Here is a 27,103-nt window from a genome sequence, read left to right as displayed (position 1 = left end):
CCTGTGCTCCGCAACGGGAGAGACCACAACAGTGAGAGGCCCGCGTACTGAAAAAAAAAAAAAAAAAAAAAAAAAAAGACAGGGTTTATAGTTATGAGATGAAGATCTTGAATGATGTCATGTGTGTGCCCATCAATAAACAGCAGTCCTTCCTAAAGCTTCCCCACAGCATGGGGGCCCCTAAGAGATGCTGATGGTGTACTAGGGAGGAACCCAGGTGGGAATGATGCGTGTGTATGCTGGCAGCTTTAGAACATGAACAGAAGTTCTTGGATGCTCCTCCCTTCAAATGGTAGGACCTAATCACCCCCCCTTGAGTGTGAGATGGACTTAGGGACCTGCTTCTAGCAGATAAAATGCAATGGAAGTGGTGGTGTGCAACGTTAGAGACTAGGTCTTTCCTCGCTTGGATCTGGGAGAAGCTGAAGGAAGCTGAGGGAAGACAGCTGCCCCATCACGAGGACACTCGGTAGCCATGTGGAGAGGCTCAACGTGTGCAGAGCTGAGGCCTCCTGCCGACGGCCATGTGAGGCAGCCACCTTGGAAGTGGACCTTCCAGACCCAGTTGAGCCTTCAGATGACTGCAGTCTGGCTTCAGTGAAACCTGAGGGGCACTGAGCCAGGACCACCAGCTGAGCCGCTCCTAGATTTGACCTGAAGAAACCACGCAAGAAGATAATACACATCTGTTGTTCTAAGCTGCTATATTTTAGGGTAATTTTCTACACTGCATAGATAAACCCCTACAGTGTGTGTTAATGGATGAGGAAGACAGCAGGGTAAGAAGTACCCTTTCTAGACCTGACACCACCTGGTGAAAACCCATCATCTTGACCCAAGAACTATCACCAAACTGCGACGATAAAATGGTTTCTTTCTTCTCCCTGCTTAGTTGCTACTTTTTATGTCATCAGCATGTCAGGGTTTGTCCTACCACTTAGCATAATTGCCTAGAATATCTGTGCTGAAGTTTGAGTATTGAATGCGGTCTCAGTGAGACAGAGACTGTCACCAGGAGAAGGCTGGGGGCCTGGCTATGGAGAAGCCCCAAAGAGTAAAGACTGCAATAAACTGTCTGGGCTTTGATTCTCTGTCCTGAAGGATCATAAACTATTTTATTAGAATATTCAAAACTCACAGACTAAACTGACGGACATGGAGGCAGAACTACACAAACTAAATTCACATGATACTGATGTATAAATCAGAAAGCTTCATCTAAGTTTACTATGTGCAGAATGGAATTCTGATGCTCTCATACAGAGCTCCCCCTTTTCCTGAATGACAGCTTAGAGTCCATATCGGCAATCAGAAGGTGGCTCAGTTAAGCTTGCAGTTAGAGGACAAAGTGGCAAGTCTTGAGGTATGCTCTTCCCCAGCCACAGCAAGTCTTCATAAACTGATACTATGGGAAGTAGAGAACACCTCTGGTCACTGAATGGCTCACATCTTTGGATTCAGCACCTCCCCTCCGTGGGTTAACACTATATTCACACTGTCACTTTTGTTTCTCTAAACTCTTGGTAAATTGACATTTTCTTTCCTCAAATGAGTTAATAGTGATTAAAAGCCACAGTGTACCTGGGAAACGTTGAGGCTCTTCTCACATGATGATTAAACTAGTTTGACTCTCTGGGGATATCTTATTACCAAGTCCTCAGGAGGGATCTCACTGCTGTCTTCACATACTACCTGTATAGTTTGGAGCACAGGGCATTTATTAGCATATCAGAGCCTGTCCAGAGATAATATTTCAGAACTGGTACAGCATTTCAAGGGCAGTTTTGTAATTTCTGATCTTTTATCTAGAAATTTTCATGATCAACAAAATCCTAAGTTGATCACCAGGGGTTGAAAAATGAATAAAGAGCAGTTATCAAAAACAGGACATTTATGTGATGTTCTCATTTTTCAAACCACTATATGTAGTAGTACAGTTTTCTAACTTGAGCCATGAATATTCTTACCAAAATCAAGTCGTTCACAACTGGAACAAAGGCTAATTTGTACCAGTCAGTTTCAGAAATTCAAAAATAGTTTTTTACTATCCACAATTAAAAATTAATCTTGTAATAATTTACAATGGAAAAGAATCTGAAAAAGAATACATATATACGTATGACTGAATCACTTTGCTGTATACCTGAAACTAACATAACATTGTAAATCAACTATACTTCAATGAAAAAAAAAGTTTCAAGAGAAAATATTTTAGCATTTAATGTCTTAGTATTAATCAACATCTACTGATTCAAAAGTTAAAAAGTATGTCCCATTAAATGTATGCACTTGAATTATTAAAAAAACTTGGAATTACAATAAAATCCTCAATATTTTGCCCATTATGTAATTAGGTAAATAGAATTATGACAAGGTCGATAATTAGTGATTAGTAATATGCCAAAATAATTTCATACATTTATAAATATATCAAAATCTCTTCTAGTTTCATTGTTCTCAGAAACCTAAGAATACCACTCAATGGTCATTTTACTTGTCATTTTCATCAGACACCATTCTTTTTGATTTTGTATTCTACTGAATACATCTTTCCCTGATTACTTTTGTTTTACTGAAAAAAAACCCAAATCTTTTTCTTGGAAACAAAATGAAGTCTAAATTAATTCAATAGCTGCTGGAATTTCACTGAAATTTTAAACAGCTACAAATCCACATTAGCTTTAATATATAGCTAGTACACAATAAAAATTAAAAGAGCTATTTTGGGAGAGTTGATGCAAGTAGAAAAATTGATTAAAGTATATTCACTGAAAGTCCTGTCATCAACATTTTTATTTAGTTTAGTAAATGTTAGAATATAAATACATAACAATATGTTCTTTCTTATCATGGGTAGTCTTTTATATAACTAAAATTCATGGCCAACATTTTACATAACAAAACAACACAAAATAAGAAATCTGTAAATTATCAGAAATGGGACAAGGACATCAGAAAATAATACATTTTATATAAATTATAGCGGACAGTTACAATGAAAACCCATTTCTTTCCTCTCTAACTCAATTTTACAAGATAAAGTCAACACATATTATTCTGCGGACTGCTAAGAGTGCATAAACACTGTGGCTCTTTCAAAAGACAGTGGTCAAAGACAAATGTTATCTTGATGTCATATATTGTTCTTAGTTCTTAACTGGAGTTGAGCTTCCTTTCATAGTCTTCTTTAGGTGATGGTAGTTTGGCAAGATTTTCATCAGGAAATCCAGCTGTAGTGTCTGAGGCTAAAAAGATAAGAGAATTAAGAACTGACCAGCAGAAAGCAAAGAGTATCAGGTAGAGATGATTATCACCATGTCATGGGATTACAGGTGATTTTCAGACTTTTTTTTTTTGGCCCTGCTGTGCAGCATGCAGGATCTTGGTTCCCTGACCAGGGATCCAGGGATCGAACCTGTGCCCCTGCAGTGGATCCCATTCACTGACTTATTTTTGCTTCTGTTTTTTCAATTTACAATGAACATACGTTAAGTTTGGTAATAAGAAAAAGCCAAAAAATTTTACATATAAAAATATATGTTAATCAGTTTTCAACCTTGCTTTCGTAGATTTCACCTTGGCCTCTAAGAATTGAAAAAGTTCCAATTATAGTGGACAACACAAGTAAAATACCCCGAGTACACTGCTTTCTACACGACCTTCAGAGCACACAGCTGTGACACTCACCTGATCTTCACTCTTCATATACCAGCTTTGCTCAAACTTCCCTCACTGTAAATCTCACTGGGAGTACTTGTGAAAATTACGGACTTTTAGGCCCTTGCCCTAAGAACTTTGTTTCCAAAAGTCTGGGTGAATCCTCTGTAATAAGGACCTCTACATGATCCTTACGATCAGCAAGATAATGGAAAACAGAGCTGCATACACACCATTATGTATTAAACTTCAGATATTCCTGCTCACTTAATTCTAATCTCCCTTAACCCAACTCCAGCTTCATTTCTCCCTCTTCAATTGTTTTGCTGTTATGCAGAAAGATAGTGAAAAAATACTGGAGTTGTTCTTATTTCCTTTTTGGTCTATAGAGGTAATACCTGCTTATAATAATAGTAATAATAATAAAAGCCAAACATTACAGCATTACAATAACCCAGAAAGAACTGGAATTTTAATTTCTGATAAAATATGGCTAAGAAGCAAAAGTGCTAAATGTCTTGAAAAATACTTTCTTTGGGGAAAGGGAAGGAGGGTGGGTAATATACTGAGTGTGCCAAACAGTGAGGCTCCAAACTTCAATCAGAATATCTTCTGTCCAAAGGAAGTTCCAAATGCCCTATCTTACTTATCTCCTACTCTAATGTGAAACTCCCAATACATACTTCCCATTATTCTTGCTTATTAGGAGGGGACAATTTCTCATAAGACAGGAAAATATCTAAATATACCTGCATACTCACAAGCTGTGCTTATTTTCAAGGCATCTATGTTAGTAAACTAATAGATGAACCCAAGTTGGCTATTCAGTATAAATTTGGTAGGTTCATTCCTTACCCTCGAAGGTTGGTATTTTTAGGAGCAAATCCATATAGTTTGTAAGGCTTGGTGATGCACCTCCAGTGAAAATACATAAGACTAGGAATAATATCCCTGGATTTTCTTTTCCCATAATCAATGTGTCATTGTCATCTTTGGACATATTTCTGATATTAAGGACTCAATAATTACAAAGAAATTATAGTTTTAGGAACGTTTCTCTCATGTTTTATTTTAATTATTTGCTTTTTAAACAGCTGACTTGCTGCCCCATTAAAACAATTATGTGGTATTTTGGGAAAATTAGCAGCCCTGGAAAAGACTCTTTTTAAAAGAGAGGTTCTAGTACCTGTGGTCGCTCAGTCTGCACCCGACGAAGGCAATCTGCGCCATAAATCACTGTGTTCTCAGGGATGACTTCAAACGTGTTCAGGTTGCAGCAGGCCCCGATGATGCAACCACTTGTCAATATTACGTTTCTGCCTACATACGCTGCAGGAAAGACACAGAGAGAACTACCATGTAAGACATTCAATGACTAGAACACTATTTTTTTTCCTAAGATGATGCAAGTCTAAAAATACAAACTGCCCTTAAAAAAATATTAAGAAATCACTTTAGTCCAGAGTTTGTACAGCGCAGAGGCAGGCACCAGACTAGTATCAAGAGCATTCAAAGCAGAGCTCTGCTGCTATCTGTGCAATCTTGGGCAAGTCACTGTAAATTCTCTGAGCAAGTTCATCTATAAAATGGAGACCATCCCACTTCATAGTTTGCTGTAAGGAATAAATGAGATAGTAAATGTAAAGTGTCAAGCACAGGTTTGACACATAGTAAGTATACAATAAATAGAAAATGACAGTGGGAATCATCATCATCATAATTGGTAATCCAAATTAAATAAAAACCATTATGCAGATTAACAAAAAGCCTAATTTTTTTTTTTTTTTTAAGAAAACATTTTCTTTCATGCCAGTCAAGACCAAGAAAGGAGAGGCACTATTCTAAAAAAGTCTTATCACTCCAGTTCTTTCTGGACAAGCTCTTGGAGCTGCTTCCCAGCAGTGATGGTGACTTACACGGCCCCGGCATTGCCCCACCTATGATAAAGTAGCTTACATTTGTTTCTGATGGGCTAGGGGAAAGCAGTCCTGAAATTCAAGAAAGTCAACTGCTAGAGAAACGAATTTTTTTTTAAAGGAAGGAAGGAAGTTTTTTTTGGTTTTAAAAAATCATTTATTTATTTATTTATTTTTGGCTGCGGTCGGTTTTCGTTGCTGCGCGTGGGCTTTCTCTAGTTGTGGCGAGCAGGGGCTACTCTTTGCCGTGGTGCATGGCCTTCTCATTGCAGTGGCTTCTCTTGTTGTGGAGCATGGGCTCTAGGCACGCATGCTTTAGTAGTTGTGGCATGTGGGCTCAGTAGTTGTGGCTCACAGGCTCTAGAGCACAGGCTCAGTAGTTGTGGTGCATGGGCTTAGGTGCTCAGCGGCATGTGGGATCTTCCCGGACCAGGGCTCGAACCTGTGTCCCCTGCACTGGTAGGCAATTCTTAACCATTGAGCCACCAGGGAAGTCAGACACTAGTTTTTAGGAGAAATCTTTTTCAAATCTTTCACCTGAAGTTTATGGTTTAACTCAATCCTGATTTAAATGTACATAGCTAGAATTTTAAATTAATGTATGAAACACATTACTAGATTAGGTTCCTTAAAGGCAAAGAATTCATCTCATAGCTGTGTTAGCCCACTTCCAACCACGCCTTCCTTCCAAGCACACCGCTTTGCCGTGGTCTGTACTTAGGTTGTTTTCTGGAACACCACAAAGAGAAAGGAGGTAATCAGTTTTCACAATAAAGTTCCAAACATAACTTACCTTTTGATTCAATAACATTATTATCTCCTATTTTCATGGCTTGGGAATCTGTAAGCCAGAGTTAAGTAGACATTGTGAATATGTTCATCTTTCTTCCCTACTAATTCACTCTGTCCTTATCCTGCACTGGGGCAGAGACAGAGGCATGGGAGGGGCCACGCAGGCTGGCCTGGCCAGAACTCCTTGCCCAGGGCAGTCTGCAAGTAAAGTTTTAATCTTTATATAGAAATATCTCAAGTATAAATAAATGTCTTCTATATTTTTAAAGAAATGAGCACCTTATACCCCGATTTTATGAGTAACATATTTTCACAATTGTTTTAAGGAAATGAAAACTAACACCCAATCACTTAAGGGTAGCACTGTTAATGGCTTGATATATCTTTATGTAAATATGTATAATTCCCTTTATATAACTGGAAATCAAACTGTACAAAATCAAACCGTATAAACGTCTGTAGCTCGCTTTATTCGGTTCACTTCCATTTGCAAGCCTTATCCCATACCATCAAAAATCTTTAAAAACATAATTGTAAATGACTGCTTAATGGTTCTAGTGGTCCATTTTATGCTTGCAGTTTAATTTATTTAAATATTTTGCTATTGTTAAACCTTTAGATTTTCTCCTTCAAGTAGTTTCTATTATAAAATAAGGTTTCGCTGACATCTTGAAAAGATTTTACTATCTTTTTAGAGTATGAAATCAGCAAAGACACTGGTGACACTTGGGGGGAAAAATGCAAAGAATGAAATATTTTCATCTCCATCCACCATTTCCTTGTATCAGACAACATACTGTCAACCTAAAACTATATAGGAATCAAATGGACAGAGTGTGGTTCTTAAACCAGGACTGAAGCCAAGATTACTCTATTTCATGTCTACTGCCGCTCAGTCACTGTACCTACCAACAAGATGTAGCAACAGGAGCAAGATGGCTCCTAAAGGTGAGTGTGAGTTTGTGTGTGCATGCATGCACACCTGAAAACAGCATACTTCTTTTACTCGGGTTATTCAATGGAACAGAGGGGATTATACTGTAAATAAGTCCTTTCAAAGAGCTGGATGGCCTAGTCCTAAAAACATAGTTTATATATGTTTATATATACACATAATATAAATTACATAATATATAACATATATTACATACAATTACATTATGTGTTAAAAAATAATTATATATATATAAAATGTAAGTATTTGATAGATAAATTACAACAATTTCTACAAAGGAGATTTAGGTACCAAAAGACAGCTGGAAACGATTTATCTTAAATTATGGCAAAGGATACAACAGCCAACTTCAAACACATTATTGGTGCCAATGACCATAGGTTTGGGCTCTGGATCTTCAGCATCAGGAGTGATATTTTCAGGGTGACTATAAAAAGGAGAGACAAATTATCAACAAGTTAACAGTGCAGTAAGCAATTCTGCTGTTTTGGAATTTGGGTTCGTTCTCTCAATTTTACCTCCATCAAGCTTAATATATGTAACGATGTAAGTAATTTCTTAATCCAAGTGAATTATTTATCCTCTATGCTGCAGAAGACTTTATTCTGAGTTGAAAAAGAACTACTGAAATGTAAAGAAGTCATAGGTGTGTACAGAAGGTCAGCCTTTCTTTTATTTATTTATTTATTTATTTATTTTTTCTTTGTTTATTTTTTAAACTCAAAGCCCAGCGTGCCTTTCCCAGGACAAGGTAGAAAAGATGCTGGCTAGGACTTTTCGGCTTGTTGAAATGGAATCAAAATCATGCCTAAATTGAAAAATTCCCTTTCTTAATAATCATTCAAGATTGTGAAATGTAAACAGATATTCACATAAAATAATCATTTTATGCTGTTAGGTGGATAGCTGAAACATTTAGAACATAAGATGTTTGTGGTCTAAGAGGAAAAAGCCATTTAAAAACAGTGCTTTATCTCTGACAGCTGAGTTACTGCAGAATATAACTTGTTAATTGACTTACACTAAAAGTGCCAAAATATATTTTAAAAAGAAACTGCTTAATATAGTAAGAAACTCCCAAATCCTAAGTAAGCATTAAGAGAAATCAATCTCTTTGTCACAGTTAAGTATTTTCCCAAGGTCTTTATTAAAAATTCCACACACTGTTGCTATAAATTAGGTATAAGCTTGAATTTCCTGCCAAAATTTTACCTAGAAAGCTTTACAAATGCTTATAAAAATTTCACAGGTATTATAGTCTAGTTCACTAAGATCATGTACATGTTCTAATATTTTATAAAGTTTAAAAATTGCCTCTAGAACCCCCAATTTTTCAAATATAATTCTGAGTGTTACCCCTCAAAGCATATGAAAATATATATCAGATTTAAGTTCACATGTCTGGGTATGAGAAATAACATTGCAGCCAGAACCAAGACATCCAACTAAAAGACTATCTGAGGCAGTGAGCACAGCACTGGGCCACTGGGGGTGTCCTCAGGAAATGTTCGCTTCAGGAACAGAAGAGGCTGTCATACGTAAGGGGAAGATTATCAGACCAAGACTCGGAGATTCTAGTCATCCACCTACGAGCTATCTCACCTTGGACAAGTCTCTTTACCCCTCTGGTCTTTGCCTTCCTCATTTACTAATTACTTGTGTTGAAACAGATGCTTAAGATGAATGGATAAAGAAGATGTGGCACATATATACAATGGAATATTACTCAGCCATAAAAAGGAATGAAATTGAGTTATTTGTAGTGAGGTGGATGGACACAGTCTGCCATACAGAGTGAAGTAAGTCAGAAAGAGAAAAACAAATACCGTGTGCTAACACATATATATGGAATCTAAAAAAACAAAACAAAAAAGGTTCTGAAGAACCTAGGGGCAAGACAAGAATAAAGACACAGACGTAGAGAATGGACTTGAGGACACGGGGAGGGGGAACGGGAAGCTGGGATGAAGTGAGAGAGTGGCATGGACATATATACACTACCAAATGTAAAATAGCTAGCTAGTGGGAAGCAGCTGTATAGCACAGGGAGATCAGGTCGGTGCTTTGCAACGACCTAGAGGGGTGAGATAGGGAGGGTGGGAGGGAGGGAGACGCAAGAGGGAGGAGATATGGGGATATATGTATATGTATAGCTGATTCACTTTGTTATAAAGCAGAAACTAACACACCATTGTAAAGCAATTATACCCCAATAAAGATGCTAAAAATTAATTAATTATTTTAAAAAAGAAAAAGATGCTTAGTGTTTCCCTAGTTCTCAAATAGTGGGCTTTCCAGATGTCAGCTGTAAAAGGTCCCTAGAGATGGGGCTGAAATGAATGGAAACGCTCTGTGGCACCTGATTCGAGCATCTGTAAGAGTCTCACTCACGCATTTATGATGAGCGCCTGTTCTTCTATGAGGTTCCCTTCGCCGATCACTATGGGCCCGGCTTCCGCGATGATGCGTGCTTTAGGGTGGATCACTGTCCTGGGTCCTGTTAAAAGTATGGTGAAAAGAAAGTACTGTTGAAGGCTGCGCTTCCAAGGACGCTGTTGGGAGGAACGTTTCCTAAAGTAGGTGCCAGGCACCACACTAGGCACGTTACAAATGTTATCACTGCCATTCGTGCCAAATCTCAAGCCGAGGTGAGTGGAGACAGCACACGCTTTGGAGCCGGACAGCCCTGGCTCACCCTCTGTTCTGAAGCCTCTGTTATCTCAGTGGTGAAATGGGGGCGGTGATAATAACAGTCTTGCAGGGCTGTTTTAAGAATTAGATGAAATAATGTTTGTAGACATAGTATTCTGACACGTAGCCACCAATAAAAATTAATTCCTTTCCTTCCTTTCCCTCATAAAGGTAAGGCTCTCTTTGCTTATGGTGGTGCTTTCTTATGCTAGTGCATTACAGAATTAGTCCTTTTAATTAGCTAATTAATTTATTTATTTTAATTAATTAATTTATTTTTGGCTGTGTTGGGTCTTCGTTGCTGCGCGCAGGCTTTCTCTAGTTGCAGCGAGCGGGGACTACTCCTTGTTGCAGTGCGTGGGCTTCTCATTGTGGTGGCTTCTCTTGTTGTGGAGCACGGGCTGTAGGCGCGCGGGCTTCAGTAGTTGTGGCTCGCGGGCTCTAGAGCACAGGCACGGTAGTTGTGGCGCACGGGCTTAGCTGCTCCGCGGCATGTGGGATCTTCCTGGACCAGGGCTCGAACCCGTGTCCCCTTCATTGGCAGGCGGATTCTTAACCACTGCGCCACCACGGAAGCCCAAAATTAGTCCTTTTATTAAGGGATTAAGAGGAAATATGGGCAAGATGAGAGTTAGAAAATATGGAGACTAACTTTGTTAGTCTTTGTTACTAACTTTGTTAACTTTGTTACTCTTTGTTACTTTGTTACTTTGTTAGCTTTGTTACTCTGTCACCATCCCTACTGGTCTAGGATGTGATTTTAACCAGGTGAAAGGGGTAACGGCAGGCAGAGGAAGGAGCCAAGCATGGTTACTGGAGTCCTACGACTCTGATAGAGACCTGAGGCAGTGACTCCAACCTCAAGTCGAGGGGCAGGAAGGGCTCTCATCAAGCCCATTGGCGGGTCAGGGTGAAGGAGGCACTGCACTGCCTAAATCCGGTAACATCCCCTCCCTATACGCCTAGCATTTGGGTGATAATGAAACCACTAGTGAGAAAACAGAATCTCTCCCGGCAGCCGCTCTCTCCAACACCCGCCCACCCACCCACCCATACCAAGGCCATTTTTATCTGTAAACAAGCGGACAGGAAGTAACTGACTCTCAAAGTAAGAGAGGGTGGGCAGAAGTGCTGACAGAAAGTAGGAGGGGAGTCAGATAGATGGCACTGTCCATGAAATTCAGTATTCTATTGTTTTAATAAAGTATATTAATAACTTGTTAATTTATTCAGTAATCATTATCTGCTTGTGACAGGCAGGGCTGTATGTTACAGGGAAACAAAAAGGAATGTGTGCTATATTTGCCCTTTTGAGCTTGTTTATCTTAAAAATTGGGAATACTTAACATGCTTGCTCAAAAATGTATTAAAATAAGGAGGCATTCCAGGTGCCCAGAAACTGGAAGGAATCTCGGTGCAGCTTATTTTTTTCCCCTAACAATGAAGAGCTCAGGATTGATAAAGAGGGTGGGGCCCAAGTCAAAGGATGCACAGAGAGTGGCTTTGTTATTTCTGTCACCTCTGGCTCCCCAAATTCTCAGCTTCTAAAGTACAATTTCCCTGGCGAATTCTCCTGTTCAGGATAGGAGATTTCAGAATAGAAGACGGGATCACTGAGATCCCCGGGAAGCTTCTCAAGGCGACTGTGACTGTGACCACGTGTGCCTTTTTCCTTTGCTAAACACACACACACACACACACACACATAAAAGGAATACATACTCATTAGAAAAACCTCAATCAAAGCCAAAAGTGAAAGATCCTCTCTCCTCTTGCTAATCCCATTCCCTAGAGATAACTATTCTTAAAAATTTGGAGTATATTATTCCAGACTTAAGTACTACTATATACTTAAAATCTGTAAATATCACTGTATATAAAATATATTTCATTAGAAAGTTAAAAAATAAAGGAGAAAAAATACAAATTATAAGTACATACTTTTCCAAAAAAACAAGGAATAGTACTTATTCTGCAATTTGCTTTTTCACCTAATAAGTCATGGTGATTTTTCCATATAAGTATCTAGCTGGCTATTCTTTTTAATGGTTGATTATTATTTCACATCATATGAATATACCATAATTTATTTAACCAATCCCTTAATAAGGGGCATTTAGAAGTTAACACTTTTGGGGAGAGGTGCTAAAACATTTCTGAAACAAACACTGGATTCCTTTGAAATGAGAAATTTCTTACAGGTCTTCCAGCCATGTGAACCAATTTAAATCTGTAGTTTGCACAATACCAGATTTACATTTTATGTCAAAATATTCCATGATAAAGGGACACGATCTATTTTAGGTTCTTTATAATTAAAGCCCCAGCTAGCACCCCGCCCCTTGTCTAGAAAGTCCAGGCTCTGGCCTTTATCACTTAAAGGCTATGTGCTTAATCTCTCAAATGCCTCAGTTTTCTCATCTATAAAAAGATGAGTATGATAACCTACCTCACTGGGCTGAAGTGTGGATTATACAAAATAATGTTTGAAAAGGAGATCATAGTTCTTCAAAATGGGAAGTTCATCATAACCTGACACTAAGAGCTAAGAACTTTATCACAGTAAACAAAATAACTCCTTCTGGTCTGAGAAACAGAAGAAAAGGGAGTGCTTTACTTCCCTGATACTCAGGTACTGGGGTAAAACCTCTTTTTAACCAGGGAGGAAAATGCTTCACCATACTGTAAGATAGTGAAAAAGATTAATAATTAATAAAATGAATAATTTTCCATTGCTAGCATTAAAAATCTGACAGGAGGAAGAGATCGTCATGGCTGTGACAGAAAGCAGATCCTTTGCCACAGCTAGATAAGCAGCCAGAGGCACTAGATATTCTGCTGGTACTCAGGCTGCAGCTTTTGACAACAAGCAGCCTTGCAAGAAGCTACCTGAGAGAGGGCTAATAAGACAAAAGTACCACTGGGACCTGTGCTCCTTTAAAAGCTCCTCTAGAGTCCAGCTTTGAAAATAATTGGTATTTTCATCTCCCTTTCAAAAATAATATAATACATGTTAATTATACAAAAGAAACCCAAAGAGATGAGCACAAATTTTTAAAAATTAAATAATCCCAAATCCCATGTCTTCTTACACAATATTTAAAAATAATGCTGGGGCTATTTTAGCCAGGTGTTTATTATTGTTATTGTTTTTATCATTATTAATAAGTTTGTTAGTAAGTAACTGGAAAAGTGGTTATAAATCTGATGGCCTTGCCCTGGGATATAAAGCATTATATGAGACCTGTGAGCAGCTGCTGTGAGACCTGTGTTTAGGACAACACCTCCACCTGGTGGCCACACTGCCAAACTACAAGTCTTGGAGTTCAGGGCTGAAATGACTTGAAACGTGAAAACTATCTACTTCAAGTTGTGATGTTAACAACAAGGTCATGGGTGACAATAAACTGAATAGCTTCCCTTAACCTCTTGTAGGTCTTTTTTGGGCAGAGACTAGAGAGGTTAGTATGTGTATATGAACCGCAGGACATGTGACTGCTAAGACTTAAATTTGGTGAACTCCTTAAAGGAACCTTCTGACTTAGGTGAGTGAGGCTTTGTCTCTGCGCAGCGCTGGAGGTCGTCACCAGACAGCCCGGCAACCTGAGCACTAGTCCAAGACACTGGAATGTGAGCACAGTCTGCTCCATACTTTTCTGCACGCAAGAAGCATTTTTACCTAGAATGGGTCTGAATTCAAACCAAGCTGAAGGGTCTTGAGGTTAAAATGCTTTAACAATAAAAATCTGTCACCATGGAAAGTTTTTTTTTAAAAGGCTGCTGTGAACTTTCTTGGCGCTCTTTCTGGCGGGGCAGTTTGTATATTTTCTTACCAAATGTGCTGAAACCCTATTTGGCTTATCTCCTTGTTTGGATAAGTGTGTCTAGAGTCGGAGCTGCCTCACTAGCTGATGAATTATTTTTCTAAATGGTTGGCCAGGCTTGACGCAACCCAGCCAGAAAGACATTCCTTGCATCAAATTTCCATTCCCCTCATTTAGTAAAGGGCATTTTTCTTGTCTATCTTTGCCACAGAAAGCAATCTTTGTGGACATTTTCATATGTCAATAAATAGCTCCAAAAGCCACAAGGTCTCTTTTGAAAATGAAAACAATTCCTTTGACCTGTAAGCTGAAGTATCTTTAAGAACTGCTTTATATTCAATGAATTTCTCAAGTCAAAGCCACTGTTCTGCTTTAGTGAAAAAGATTTCCATATAATGTACATATGAAACTTACATAATGTTATAAACCAATGTTACCTCAATTAAAAAAAGATTTCTACAATAAAAGGGAAGCTTATATTAAAAACTCTAATGGAAAGAACGACAGAATAAGTGGGACAAAGTGCTTCCATCACAAAGCTTTGCCACTATACTCAGTTCTGCCTTCACATTACGATGTCCCACCAAGCCCTGTCCTAACCCCAGGAGTCTGCCTTCACCCTGTAACAGGACTACAGGACTGTGCTCAGAGCCACCTTTCTGAAATGTTTTTCAGCTTTCAAAAAAAATTTTCAGGAAATAATGCATGGCCCATGAATCAAGGCAAACTAATTAAAAACAGGCTTCATACTATGAAACCTTATTTACCCAAATTATAATTAACGAGAGTGCTGTTATTTTTCCCAAGGTCTGTTTCCTAGCTGCCTCTAACGAAACGGTCAGGTTCCTGCAGAGCCACAGCCATAGGGTTTCTGGTTAAGGACAATACTTCAAAGCTTCGGACTAGTTACTTTGATAAACCAAATACCTGATTTTCTAGGAAAACAGAAGATCAGGTTTAAAGTTCTACTAACTGAAATATAGCAAAGGAAGAAATTACTTTCCTCCTCAAATACTTCAGAATGGAATAATTTGGTAAGAGTAAAACTGATAAGGGAATAAGTTATGTAAAACATCCTGAAAAATCTATTAATTAAACTACACTTAAATTCATTGCCACTTAAGCAAGAAAACAGAGCTTATTAAGTGCTCAAATCTCATACTGTAACAGATGACTTACATTAGTTGTTCTGATAAATTAAGCAAAAACAAAAACAGCGTAAGTTGAAAAATAGTCCATTGACAGAGGAATGGATAAAGAAGATGTGGTATATATATATACAATGGAATATTACTCAGCCATAAGAAAGAATGAGATAATGCCATTTGCAGCAACATGGAAGGACCTAGAGATTATCATACTAAGTGAAGTAATTCAGACAAAAACAAATATCATATATTGCTTATATGTGGAATCTAAAAAAATGGTACAAATGAACTTACTTACAAAACAGAAATAGAATCACAGATGTAGAAAACAAACAGTTACCAGGGGGAAAAGGGAAGGGGAGGGATAAACTGGGAGGTCAGAACTGACATATACATACCACTATATATAAAATAGACAACTAATAAGGACCTACTGTATAGCACAGGGAGCTCTACTCAGTACTCTGTAATGACCTATATGGGAAAAGAATCTAAAAAAGAGTGGATAGATGTATATGTATAACTGATTCACTTTGCTATACAGCAGAAACTAACACAACATTGTAAATCAACTATACTCCAATAGAAATTATTAAAAATAAATAAGAAAATAAAAGTTTCCCTAAGAAGAAAATTCCACCCCCCCCCAAAAAAAAACACAACACTAAAAATAAAAAAACACAACATGGTAGGGAGAGTGAGGTTTAATCAGATAACTTATCTCTACTCTCAGCTTTGATTTAACTTTATATCTCCCAGGAGCTTTTTTAATCTGATGTATTACATCAGAAAAATGAATTAATAGTATCAAAAGATAAGAGATAATTTTATACCAAATATAACATGATAGAAATGACTAAATACCAATACTGGAAAATTTCGATATTTATATATAAAATTAGAGATAAGAAACAGGCACAATGAAAATGAGATAAGAATTGTGTAACATAGAACACTGGGTAACTATATCACTTCTGAATTTTTTCCTTAATTTTCTTTTTAAATATTTATTTATTTATATTTTTGGGCTGCATCAGGCCTTAGCTGCAGCACATGGGCTTCTCTCTAGTTTGGGCACGGGCTCAAGAGTTGCGGCGCATGGGCCTAATTGCCGCGAGGCCTGTGGGATCCTAGTTCCCCAACCAGGGATCGAACGCGTGTCCCCAGCTCTGGAAGGCAAACTCCCAACCACTGGACCGCCAGGGAAGCCCCTTTCCTTAATTTCAAAAATTGAGATGTTTCTGTAACGTGAGCAAATTTTCTTGTTCTAAAAAACTGGGTCAAAAATAAACCCAACGAGTATTAACTTAGATCCATTCTATGATAAACTTCAAATCCCTAGTTTTAAAAAAATTACCATTTCTTATGCTACAATCTGTCACTGAAAATCTGTGTTGAACAATCATTTTATATTTTAACCATCAAAGTTGTGCATGATCAGATGGTAATGAGCTTACATGGAAAGTAGATTTAAATACTGTATTTCTTTACATAATTTCAACATTTACAGAAGGTAGGAGGATAAAAGGGATAAACAAAGGGGAGAAGCACAAAGGAACAAAAGACAGAGGGGGAACAGAAAAGCGAGTGCTGATTCCTGAAACCCCCAGGTCCCAGTCCTATGTAGTGGTCCAGCTCTCCTTTTCACAGGATAAAGCCTTTACTGCTATTCTAGGGATGCTTTGCAAGGACAGGACCTGTTATTTCAAATCTGAAACACACACACAAACACACACAAACATATATGTATACCTGTGCGTACATTTATGCCTGTAGAGACATTTATACCATCTATATATCTACTATACAGTAGATACTGAACACTTATTGTTTAAAGTGAGGAAGAAGTAGAAATGAGAGGGAAAGTAAGTATTATAATCTTATTTTCCTTCTAATTACAGAACACCTTGTGGGCTACTATTAGATGTTATTCCTTGAATCATGAAGAAAACCATAAAAATACTAGAATAAAAATGCAGAGGAGGGACTTCCCTGGCGGTCCAGTGGTTAAGACTCCGTGCTCCCAATGCAGGGGGCTCAGGTTCAATCCCTGGCTGGGGAACTAAGAGCCCACATGAGGCCAAAAAAAAAAAAGGCAAGATGCAGAGGAACATTTTGATAAACATGTGACCATCATAATTTCTCCTCATAAAAAGTTTGCAAGTGGTTTAAGAGTTAACAAAGAGTTAATACAGCACTGGAAAGAAAGAGTCATCACCTAAACTTTGAAATTCTGTCAATTTAAAATATTATAATTAAATAAATCCAACCTGGCAAATTCCTAATGATGTTCCATAATACTGGCATGATCTTTTTAGTAATTTAATGCTGTATTTCCTTTATTTATTTATTTGGTTATGCTGGGTCTTAGTTGCGGCAGGCGGGCTCCTTAGTTGTGGTTCACGGGCTCCTTAGTTGCGGCTTGCCGGCTCCTTAGTTGTGGCATGCGAACTCTTAGTTGTGGCATGCATGTGGGGTCTAATTCCCTGACCAGGGATCGAACCCAGGCCTCCTGCATTGGGAGTGCAGAGTCTTAACCACTGGACCACCAGGGAAGTCCCCAATACAGCCACAATCTTAACTGGTTTTATAAGACATGATGCCTGAAGTGGCTGGAGGCTTAGACTTACTGAAATTAAAAAAAAATTTTTTTTCTTTTACAGATACTGTTAGTATAAGGGAACAAGGCGTATCTTCTCTCTGCAAGTGTACTTAATTCCCTGAAAGCTCTACTCCAGCAACACACAGTGGCTAGTAAAGATGGGCTCGCGTTAATAAAGCTACCAGGGCACCATGTCCAGTGAAAACACATGTAAAAGAACTAGAATGTGCTAAAATGTGCATTTGGGGGAATTTAATCATGTTCATATAAGCAAGTTGCCTCATGTTAAATTGTTCATTTGATTTAAATGTTGGACTTCACCTCTAACAAGGCTACACTGATTTTACACTGTGATTAGCCAATGTTTATTGAGTGCTTACTATCTGTTAGGTATTGGGCAATGACTTTCACAAATATTTATTTATTTATTTGTTTGTTTGTTTGTTTGCGGTATGTGAGGCCTCTCACTGTCGCGGCCTCTCCCGTCGCGGAGCACAGGCTCCGGACGCACAGGCTCAGCAGCCATGGCTCACGGGCCCAGCCGCTCCGCGGCATGTGGGATCTTCCCGGACCGGGGCACGAACCCACGTCCCCTGCATCGACAGGCGGACTCTCAACCACTGCGCCACCAGGGAAGCCCCACAAATATTCTTTTATTTTTAATTCTTCAAAAACCTATAAGGTAAAAAAAAAACCTCTGAGGGAGGCACTCCTATTTTGCCTGTGACGAAAGCTGCTAACTACCACTGAACATCCATTCTTCCCTTTTGCCTAGTAACAGAACCCAATAAGGGGGCAGCAACGTGTCCAGCTCAGACTACATCTCCCAGCCTTCTCTGTAGCTAAGTGTGTCCACGAGACCGAGACCAAGGCAAAAGACCGTGTGGAACTTTCAGGAAGACTATTTAAGGGGAGCTGATGCACTGGGAGGTACACCCTTTGTCTCCGCTCCTCCCCTTTCTTATCCGAGATCACTCTTCGTGCTCTAGCCATCACATCCTGGCCTGCAAGGCTGGAGTTCCCAGACAATCAACTGACAGGCCCTGAATTGCCTACCCCTGGGCTTTTTACATAAGGGAGTAAACCTTTGAGCGTGTAAGCCACCACTACAAGCAGTTGAACCTAATTCTGATACATACAATTACACAGATGGGGAAAATGAGACAGGTTAAGTGACATGCCAGAGGTAACTCAGCAGGTTAAGAGCGAGGATGCTACCCCAAGTCTGTCAGACTCTGTGGTTTATACTCTTAATAGAATGTAAGCTCTGTGAAGGCAGTACCTTTGTCTGCTGTGTTCACTGCTGGGTCCCTACTGCTAGCACAGTGCCTGGCACGTAGTAGGTACACAATAGCTGTCTCTCAAATAAATGACTTTATTATATTGCCTTGTTAGTTTATCAGACATGAGTTTAAATATAAACTCTATCACACTAAATTCTTTTAGAAATATTAAACACTTAGAGAAATACACTGTTTCTCAATAAAATTAGGGCATCAGTCAAACATAGAAAATAATACCTAATGAATTGTAAAGCACTGAAATAAATCACAATTCTTGAGAAACAACACTAATAGGCTATTTTCTTACCTATAGTTACATCACCCTTGATTTCACTCTCTACACACACAACTGCTCCAGGTGCAATCTTCACACTGCAGGAAAAAAAGGTAACATTCATCATGTGTGAAGTTTAAAAATACTGTTATAGAAGCTATCTTGACACTGCAATGAGAAAAAGGTTAAAACAAACTGAGGGAAAAATGAAAAATAAACTGTAAGATTTAATATATTATAAACTTCTCAGGTGGCACACCATCCTGAGCTAAAATTATTTATCATGCGTTCTTAAAATGCTTGAGAGGAAAAGAGGCTTTGGACTCTTTTAACACCAACATTGTTTCTAAATAGCAAAAAGCTCAAAACAATCTAGCTATTCATTAGTAGGGAACTGTTAATAAATTATGGTATACTATGAACTAATATACAGCATAATAAAGAATGAATAATCCTGTATGTAAAGAGTTGGAATGATCTCCAAGCTACATTGTTAAGTCAACAAAATCAAAGCCAGAGATGGACAGTAACATGCCAGTATTTTGGTTAAGAAGAGGAAAAAGAGGGCTTCCCTGGTGGCGCAGAGGTTGAGAGTCCGCCTGCCGATGCAGGGGACGTGGGTTCGTGCCCCGGTCCGGGAAGATCCCACATCCCACATGCCGCGGAGCGGCTGGGCCCGTGAGCCATGGCCGCTGAGCCTGTGCGTCCAGAGCCTGTGCTCCGCGACGGGAGAGGCCACAACAGTGAGAGGCCCGCGTACCGCAAAAAAAAAAAAAAAAAAAAAAAGAAGAGGAAAACGAATGTTCATTCAAAATATTTAACAATGCAGCAATGTAATATTAATATAGAAATCAATGTAGAAATTTAAAATTTATAAATATTCCTATTTATTCTCTATGTATATGATAAAACTGCTGATCAAGTGATATAAACTGTAGTGCAAATTATTCAAAAAATTAATAATTTCCAAATAATTTATTAATGTTTTTGATATTCTGCTGTGATCTTTTGTTGGACACAGCTGAATCTAGCTAAATGCTACCATAGCTGAGCCATGAGCTGACATGAAGAACTGTACCAAATGACTTCCCCATTAAACTGATAATCATTAAGTAACTCGTAGTCATTAATAATTTTTCTTAGTAGTAATGATATTATTCATGGTGTTAAATCTGCTCTCAGTTTCTATGAAATAACAATACCATTTTAGATATTTCTATTTTATATCTGTGTGGATTTTTCAAAATTTTGATTTCTAGCTGTTCATTGCAAGTTTATAGGAATACAATAATTTTGTATATTGACCTTGTATCTTGCAACCTTGCTAAACCCACTTAGTTCAAGTAGTTTTATAGATTCTCTGGGATTTTCCATGTAAACCAGTTTCATGTAAACAATTTTGTTATCTGTGGATATGGACAGTTTTATTTCTTCTTTTCCAATTTGTATTCATATTATTTCTTTTTCTTCCCTTATTGTCCTGGCTAAGACTTCCAGTATGATATTAAGTAGAAGAGTGTTGAAACCAGACATCCTTGCCATGTTCTAGCTCTACAAGATAAACAAAACCTATCAAAGTTTCTTCTAAGACATGAACTTTGCATTTCAAGTAAATTACTAAAACCTGGTATACAACAGTTGAAGTTTTCTTGACTTGCATGTTACAGCCTTGATTTATAAATTTTTCCAAAAATTGTTTTCTCATTTCAGTAAATATCATATTTATATTTAAATATTTGTATCACCACCAGCAAGGACTAGAAATCTAGAGTGCAATGATTCACTCATATCAATATCATTAAGTTCTATAAATATTCATGTATGAAAATACTTGCTTATTTATTGATTTATTTTTAATTAATTATTTATCTATCTTTGGCTGCGTTGGGTCTTCGCTGCTGAGCGCGGGCTTTCTCTAGTTGCTGTGAGCGGGGGCTACTCTTCACTGCGGTGTGCAGGCTTCTCATAGCAGTGGATTCTCTTGTTGCGGGGCATGGGCTCTCTCTAGGCGTGCGGGCTTCAGTAGTTGTGGCACTCGGGCTCAGTAGTCGTGGCTTGCAGGCTCTAGAGCGCAGGCTCAGTAGTTGTGGCACACAGGCTTAGTTGCTCTGTGGCATGTGGGATCTTCCCGGACCAGGGCTCGAACCCGTGTCCCCTGCATTGGCAGGCGGGTTCTTAACCACTGTGCCACCAGGGAAGTCCCTACTTACTTATTTTTAACATACAGTAGATACTATAAACAAATTTAATGGTACTTTCTATTTGTGTTTCATGTCTTTTTTGGATACTTCTTTGATTTTAAAAAATATTATTGCAAAGTTTTATTTTTTCAAATGTTTTACTCTGAAACAGATTCATATGTTTTTAAAATTTGTCCTCCTTGATGACTGAAAATTTTCATTATATGTAACATGAACTTAAACAAGACAACCTTACCATTCTAATAAAATACTTAAGTGTTTAGCACATTCAGCTTTTCTGAAATGACTTTTGAGCGTCATTTACAACTGGTGCAATGTGTACAGTAGTACTAGTGTGTAACTGCTTAATATTTGTATTTTCTTGAATATTTCCAAACTATCTCTGGAAGAACAGGTAAGAAACAATCAAGACTCACTGCCTTCAGAGAGAGGAGCTAGATAGCAGGGACACAAAGGTAGATGGAAGATTTTTGTCATTATATATCATTTTTTAAATTGTTTGCATTTTGAATCACACAAATACATTACCTATCCAATCAATCAATCAATAGCTGATCAAATTTTCTTAAGGCCAGGTACTAAAGAAGTCCTGGATATGTTTCCATAATCAGGGTGAAACTTTATCCACTTTCCTGAAAAAGTCCCCCTCAAATCATAATCCCTAAAAGTGTCTCCCCCTTTATCTAAAAATACTTTCATGTAACTTGTAAGTATCATTTAATGAATTTTAGACTCCTTAGTCTCCCTTTAAGACCAGTTTTTCTGTTCTTCAAATCATTTCTCCCACCGCTTCAGCAACAATCCTCTTTAACCAAGGAAAAAATGATTATTTTTCATTAGCATTACTTCTCATTACTTTCAGTCTCCAAATAAATAAACTGCTATCACAAATATAACCTGATTACACCATATTCACAATGGCATGGGTTAGAATATTTCTAGACCACTGTTCATAACTGTTCTGTGTCATATTACACCCAGGATGCTTGATATCGTACTAGCAGAAACATGACACAAGTCAATGGAGGGAAGAAATGAAAGGCTGTGTTATGAGATAAATGTGAATACTTGGAATATTCAATATGGCTATATTCTGGTCCATTTCTTATCTCATATTAGTTTGTTCAGGGTGATGAGGTGTTTTGTTTTTCCTTTAATGACAGCTATCCAATGATGATGCAGCTGTAATTTAACTGAGACACTAGGACATTTCTGGTGGCAGTATCAGGACACCTCTTTGAAATTACTGTACCAATATGCATCAGGAATCATAAAAATATTCATAATGTGTGATCTAGGAAATCTATTTCTGGAGTTCTATCATCAAGAATTCAATAGGAGGAAAATATATGCACAAATTGGTCATTATAATATTATTCAGAACAGTGAAACATTGTTAATAACCTTGATAGCCATAAAAAGGGAGAGGTAATGAAATAAAATATTGCCACCAGCTTACTGGAACACTATGTACTCCTTAACAATAAAAACAAGGTAACACTAGCTTTTTACAGAAAAAGTTAGCCCACCCCTGGTCTACATGGATAACTTATCTCTCCTTTCAAAATACCACTAAAACAACAGTAAAGGAATAAAAGAAGTACTACTCCCAAAGAGCAAGGGAGAGGAGGTAACAGCAGATGAAAGATGTCAAGACTTTCAGAAGCCTGTAAGCAGCAGGAAGAGAGTCACTGAGAGGCTTAGCTTGGGGGCACCAGGCACTAGGGAAGGGGAAAAAAGTGAGGCAACCAAGCAGTCAGATGTCTGCCCCCGTCCCCATCCTCAGGGGCACAGCCGGGTGATGACTGGCCCCTCCATGAGGCGCTGCACTTAAGATATCAAGCCAAAGCCAGGTGACAATGACGGGCCGAGCAACAGTGAGACCACCAGCACCCCTTCCCCATGTGCCTTCCTGGCCCCATACAGAATTTCAGGCAGCAAGGAGATAAGATGATTCTTTTCTACAGAAACTACCAGACATCCTGAGTTCTTCAATGAAAAGCTCAGCTTCCTGCCTGACTTGCTCTACCCTGAAACACATCAGAGGACAAGCCTAATGCATATACCTGGAGCTCCCAGCTGTGCTGTTCTCATGCTTAACAATGGACAGAATGGACAGAAGGCCATTATCAGATACATCCAGGAAGCCTCCAACTAGGAAGGAAAAAACCCAAAACAAACAGGAAAAAAAAATAGTTTGAGGAAACACAGTTAATTCAGATAGTAGAAGAAAACATTAAAAACACACAACACTTATAATTGAGAGAAATTAGACACTACTGCATAAATCAAGACAGAAGCCTATGAAAAAGGAACAGAGTCTAAGAAAGAGGTCCTAGAAATAAAAAACATGACTAATATTTAAAATTCACTAGAAGGATGGAGGTTAAAAAGAGCTCTCCCAGAAAGTAGAACAAAATGTAAAAAAAAAAAAAAGAGAAAAGGCAAGACGGTTAGAGGACCAATACATGAAGTATAAAAGTAATCCCAATAAAAGTAATATTGAAAGGAGAAAAGAGAGATATTGGTGGAGAATAAACTATGAAAGAATAACACAAGAAAATTCCCCAGGACAAAGGCTATCAATCTCCACTCAGGAAGGACTCAGTGAATGCAAAACACCCATGGGCAAGTACCATTATCATAAAAATTTTGAACACTATAGAGAAGATCCTCAAAAGTTTCCGGGGTGGGGGGTGGGACAGTCACACACGGAGGGGAAGAAATAATCGGAATGGCATCAGATTTCTTAAGAGCACTACTGGATACTACAACACCAGCAAACAAAGCCTACAGAAATCTGAGTGAAAACTACTTTTAACCTAGAGCTGTTTATCCAGCCAAACTAGCAAACAACTACAGAAGGAAAATAAAGACATTTTTAGACTTGCAAGGACTAAAAAAAAATATCTCCTATGTACTCTTTATTATGAAGCTAATGAAGGATGTACTTAGCTAAATAAAAGTAAACCAGCAGACAAGACAGATTCTAGAAACAGAGGCTCCAGCGTGCAAGGACAGAGGGAAACATCAGGATAACAGCTGTGCATCAGTCTTAGAGAGCAAAGTTGACAGAGGACTTCAAAGGAAAGATTTCTAGGAAAAAAGAAAAAACCAGAAAGATTATGATGAGCATTTGTAAAAAATTTGTAAAAAATTTTAAATTTTTTAAAATTAAAAAAATTTTAAATATTTTTTAAAATTTTAAATATTTTAAAATATTTTTATTATATAGGAACAGCACAGCTGGGAGCTCCAGGTATATGCATAATATTTTTAAATATTTTTAAATATCACCACTTCCTTACTGATGTGAAAAACTAAAAAAAGACGTGCAAGAATTTTTCTTCTATAAATTTCTGTGAACAAACCTTCCTACCACAAAGTATTTTTAAAGCTCTAAGTAAAAAGAATATCAAACCAAAAACTAATAATCCCTGGGTCTATCTTCAAGAAATGTTGTTGAGATTAGACACAGCTATGTCTGCTCCCATCATTTTAACAGGCACTGACTTTCTACAAGGAACAAGTTAATAAAATTTTAAAATGATCCATCTGGGTTACTATGTGTCACTTGTCTGCTGAAACCACAGAAAATATAAAACCTTTCTACTGAATAGAAGAAAGAAAAAACTTCAGTAACATGAAGTAGAAAACAGAAAATGGTCCAAACCTCTCATTTTCTAGATGAGGAAACTGAAACCCAGAGACTTTAAATGTCTTGAAGCAAAGTTCATTTCCGGGACATCATTATCCTAACACCAGTCATCTCTTTTCTGTTAGCTGAAAGTTTCCTGGAAACATCCTGTCATTTTGGATATTCTTTCTGTGACAGCTGAATGATGCTGCCCTTGAATGTATCAACATTTGTAAATGTTTTTTCAAGTTGGTTTGTGTGTTTAAAAAAGCAATTTTATTAAGCCCTGGACAAATAAATTAACCTCTATAAAACATCTCATTTTAGACATGATTTCCCATCCCAGTTTTCCATTCCCTCACCCTCCCTCTCGCTATGATTTTTTAATGAAAAAAGTATTATCTAACGTTTAACTTATCCTGGGCAAGCGAGAACAGGTGAGACTCAAAAATGCCCTGTCTTCAGTTTTATGCAGAAGGAAGAGGCTCCAGGCAGTGTGTGTTACAATCAGCACACTTTGTGAGGCAGGAATAATTAAACTCACCGCTAGATCAATTAAAACGTGGTGCGAATATCTCCACGTAGACCTCACTGTACCTGGGAGTGATGGGGCGGACGGGGAAACAGGCAGTTGGCAGAAGGCTTAGCCAAAGACCTACCTATTAAAACAACAATCAACACCACCTTCATCTCTACTGCACACTACTATACACTGTGCATAATATTCCTTTCCTCTTTATCTTATGAAAAGATTACAATTACCTGCCTAAAGAGAAGAAAAACCTAAATGTTAATTTATGGCACCCAAAACAAGGTTTGTCGGTTTTCTTTTTCAGAGAGTCACCAGAGAGTGCTCAACACTGCTGCTGTGGGAAACAGTTTAACTTAAGCGTGTCCCCATCCCAGCCGCTCCTTTCCACCCAGAGTGCCCAGCCAGTAAGACCACTGGAGAAGCAACCCCAGGGCCTGTCCCCACGCGTCTACAAAGCAGCTAGTTCTGGTCCAGGCGCGGCCCCCCTGGAGCCCGTCTACACAAACACAGCGCCCACGACAGGCACGAAGGGATTGGGGAGCGGCCGGCACTCCCACGTGTGTCGAGGACACAGGGCAGCTACAGGAGCCCCGAAGGCAGCGGAAAGAAAGGGGACAGTTCCTCCGTGTCCGGGGCGGGGGACAACACCCTCCTCCCCTCGCAGCCCCGCCCGAGACCGCTTCCGCGCAGGCGCGTGGCGGAGGAGAGCCGGAGACGTCGCGGAGGGACCGAGAACCCAGCCCCATTCCGTATACCTTCCCGGGCCGCTCTACCGCTACTCCGTCGTCCCCTCCCTCCGCGGACGCCCAGGTCTGGGCCTTAGGAACCGTCTAAGCCGGGCGCCCGGGATCTAAGACACTATCTAAGTCCCCACCACAGGCGACCAGGAACAGGTTCCACCCCTGCGGAGAGGACAGAACAGGCTTTTCTCAGGCAGCAACCCACCTTTTTTGAGTCTTTTCCGCCATGGTTTGGGCCTGACCTCCAGTTGGATCTACACAACCGCCTGGGCAAAGCGACGATCTCTACGAACGATTGCAGAGCCTGGCAGGATCGGGAAGGGGCGGAGCCTGGGGCTGCTCGCGGGGGCGGAGCGAGGGCGGGGCCGGCTCTGGTGTAAGGTTCCACTTCGCTGGGGTAAGCGGGTTTGTGCTAGGGGGCGGTGCATGGCCACCATCTGGTTTTAGCGCAATCCGGGGATCGATGGACTCGGATTTAAAACAGCCGTTTAGTTTGATCCAACGCACGTCATTGTGACCTCATTATACCCACTGTTCATTCTCAGTCTCCTTTCCTTAAGCATCTTACTGCTAAACGCTGGGCCCTTTTCCCTTTCAGTGTGAGCTCGTTATTCCCGTAAATTAAGTACCCTCTACCTGCTGTCGGTCTCAGGTTAATATCTCTAATTCTGTCCTCCTTGCCGGGCTGATTATTCGATTGCCTACTTCACCTGTCCACTTGGGTGCCTCAAGGTCTTTGAAACCTAAAATGTCCAGAACAGAGCTTTTGATTTACGCCCTTGCCCTCTCTCCAGAGGATCCAAGTTGGTCATTTGATCTCTGTCTAGTAAAGGAGTCCGCCATTCACCCAG

At 39.0% G+C, this 27,103-nt stretch overlaps 1 protein-coding gene across 1 annotated transcript; it reads right to left on the bottom strand.

Annotated features, from left to right (window-relative positions):
• Positions 1–2,775: 2,775 nt before the first annotated feature.
• Positions 2,776–26,577, bottom strand: DCTN6 (dynactin subunit 6). Its single transcript, XM_030832460.2, has 7 exons — positions 26,458–26,577; positions 19,176–19,240; positions 9,712–9,817; positions 7,659–7,747; positions 6,367–6,414; positions 4,844–4,986; positions 2,776–3,245 (listed from the first exon to the last, which is right to left on the bottom strand). The coding sequence occupies exons 1-7, from the start codon at positions 26,478–26,480 to the stop codon at positions 3,147–3,149; spliced, it is 573 nt and encodes a 190-aa protein (XP_030688320.1). The 5' UTR covers positions 26,481–26,577; the 3' UTR covers positions 2,776–3,146.
• Between the last annotated feature and the right edge of the window lie 526 nt (positions 26,578–27,103).

The sequence above is a fragment of the Globicephala melas genome, chromosome 21, assembly GCF_963455315.2.
Source record: "Globicephala melas chromosome 21, mGloMel1.2, whole genome shotgun sequence".
NCBI lineage: Eukaryota > Metazoa > Chordata > Mammalia > Artiodactyla > Delphinidae > Globicephala > Globicephala melas.
This window is presented reverse-complemented; position numbering and strand designations above follow the sequence as displayed.

What these genes read in the sequence shown, in the direction of transcription:
- DCTN6 (XM_030832460.2), bottom strand. Translation starts at nt 26,480, where the DNA reads ATGGCGGAAAAGACTCAAAAAAG. An exon ending in CAGGCGCTCATCATAAATGC is followed by an intron (nt 7,748 to 9,711) that starts GTGAGTGAGACT and finishes TCCTTTTTATAG; the next exon opens with TCACCCTGAAAATATCACTC. An exon ending in TGCAGACTGAGCGACCACAG is followed by an intron (nt 3,246 to 4,843) that starts GTACTAGAACCT and finishes TTATCTTTTTAG; the next exon opens with CCTCAGACACTACAGCTGGA.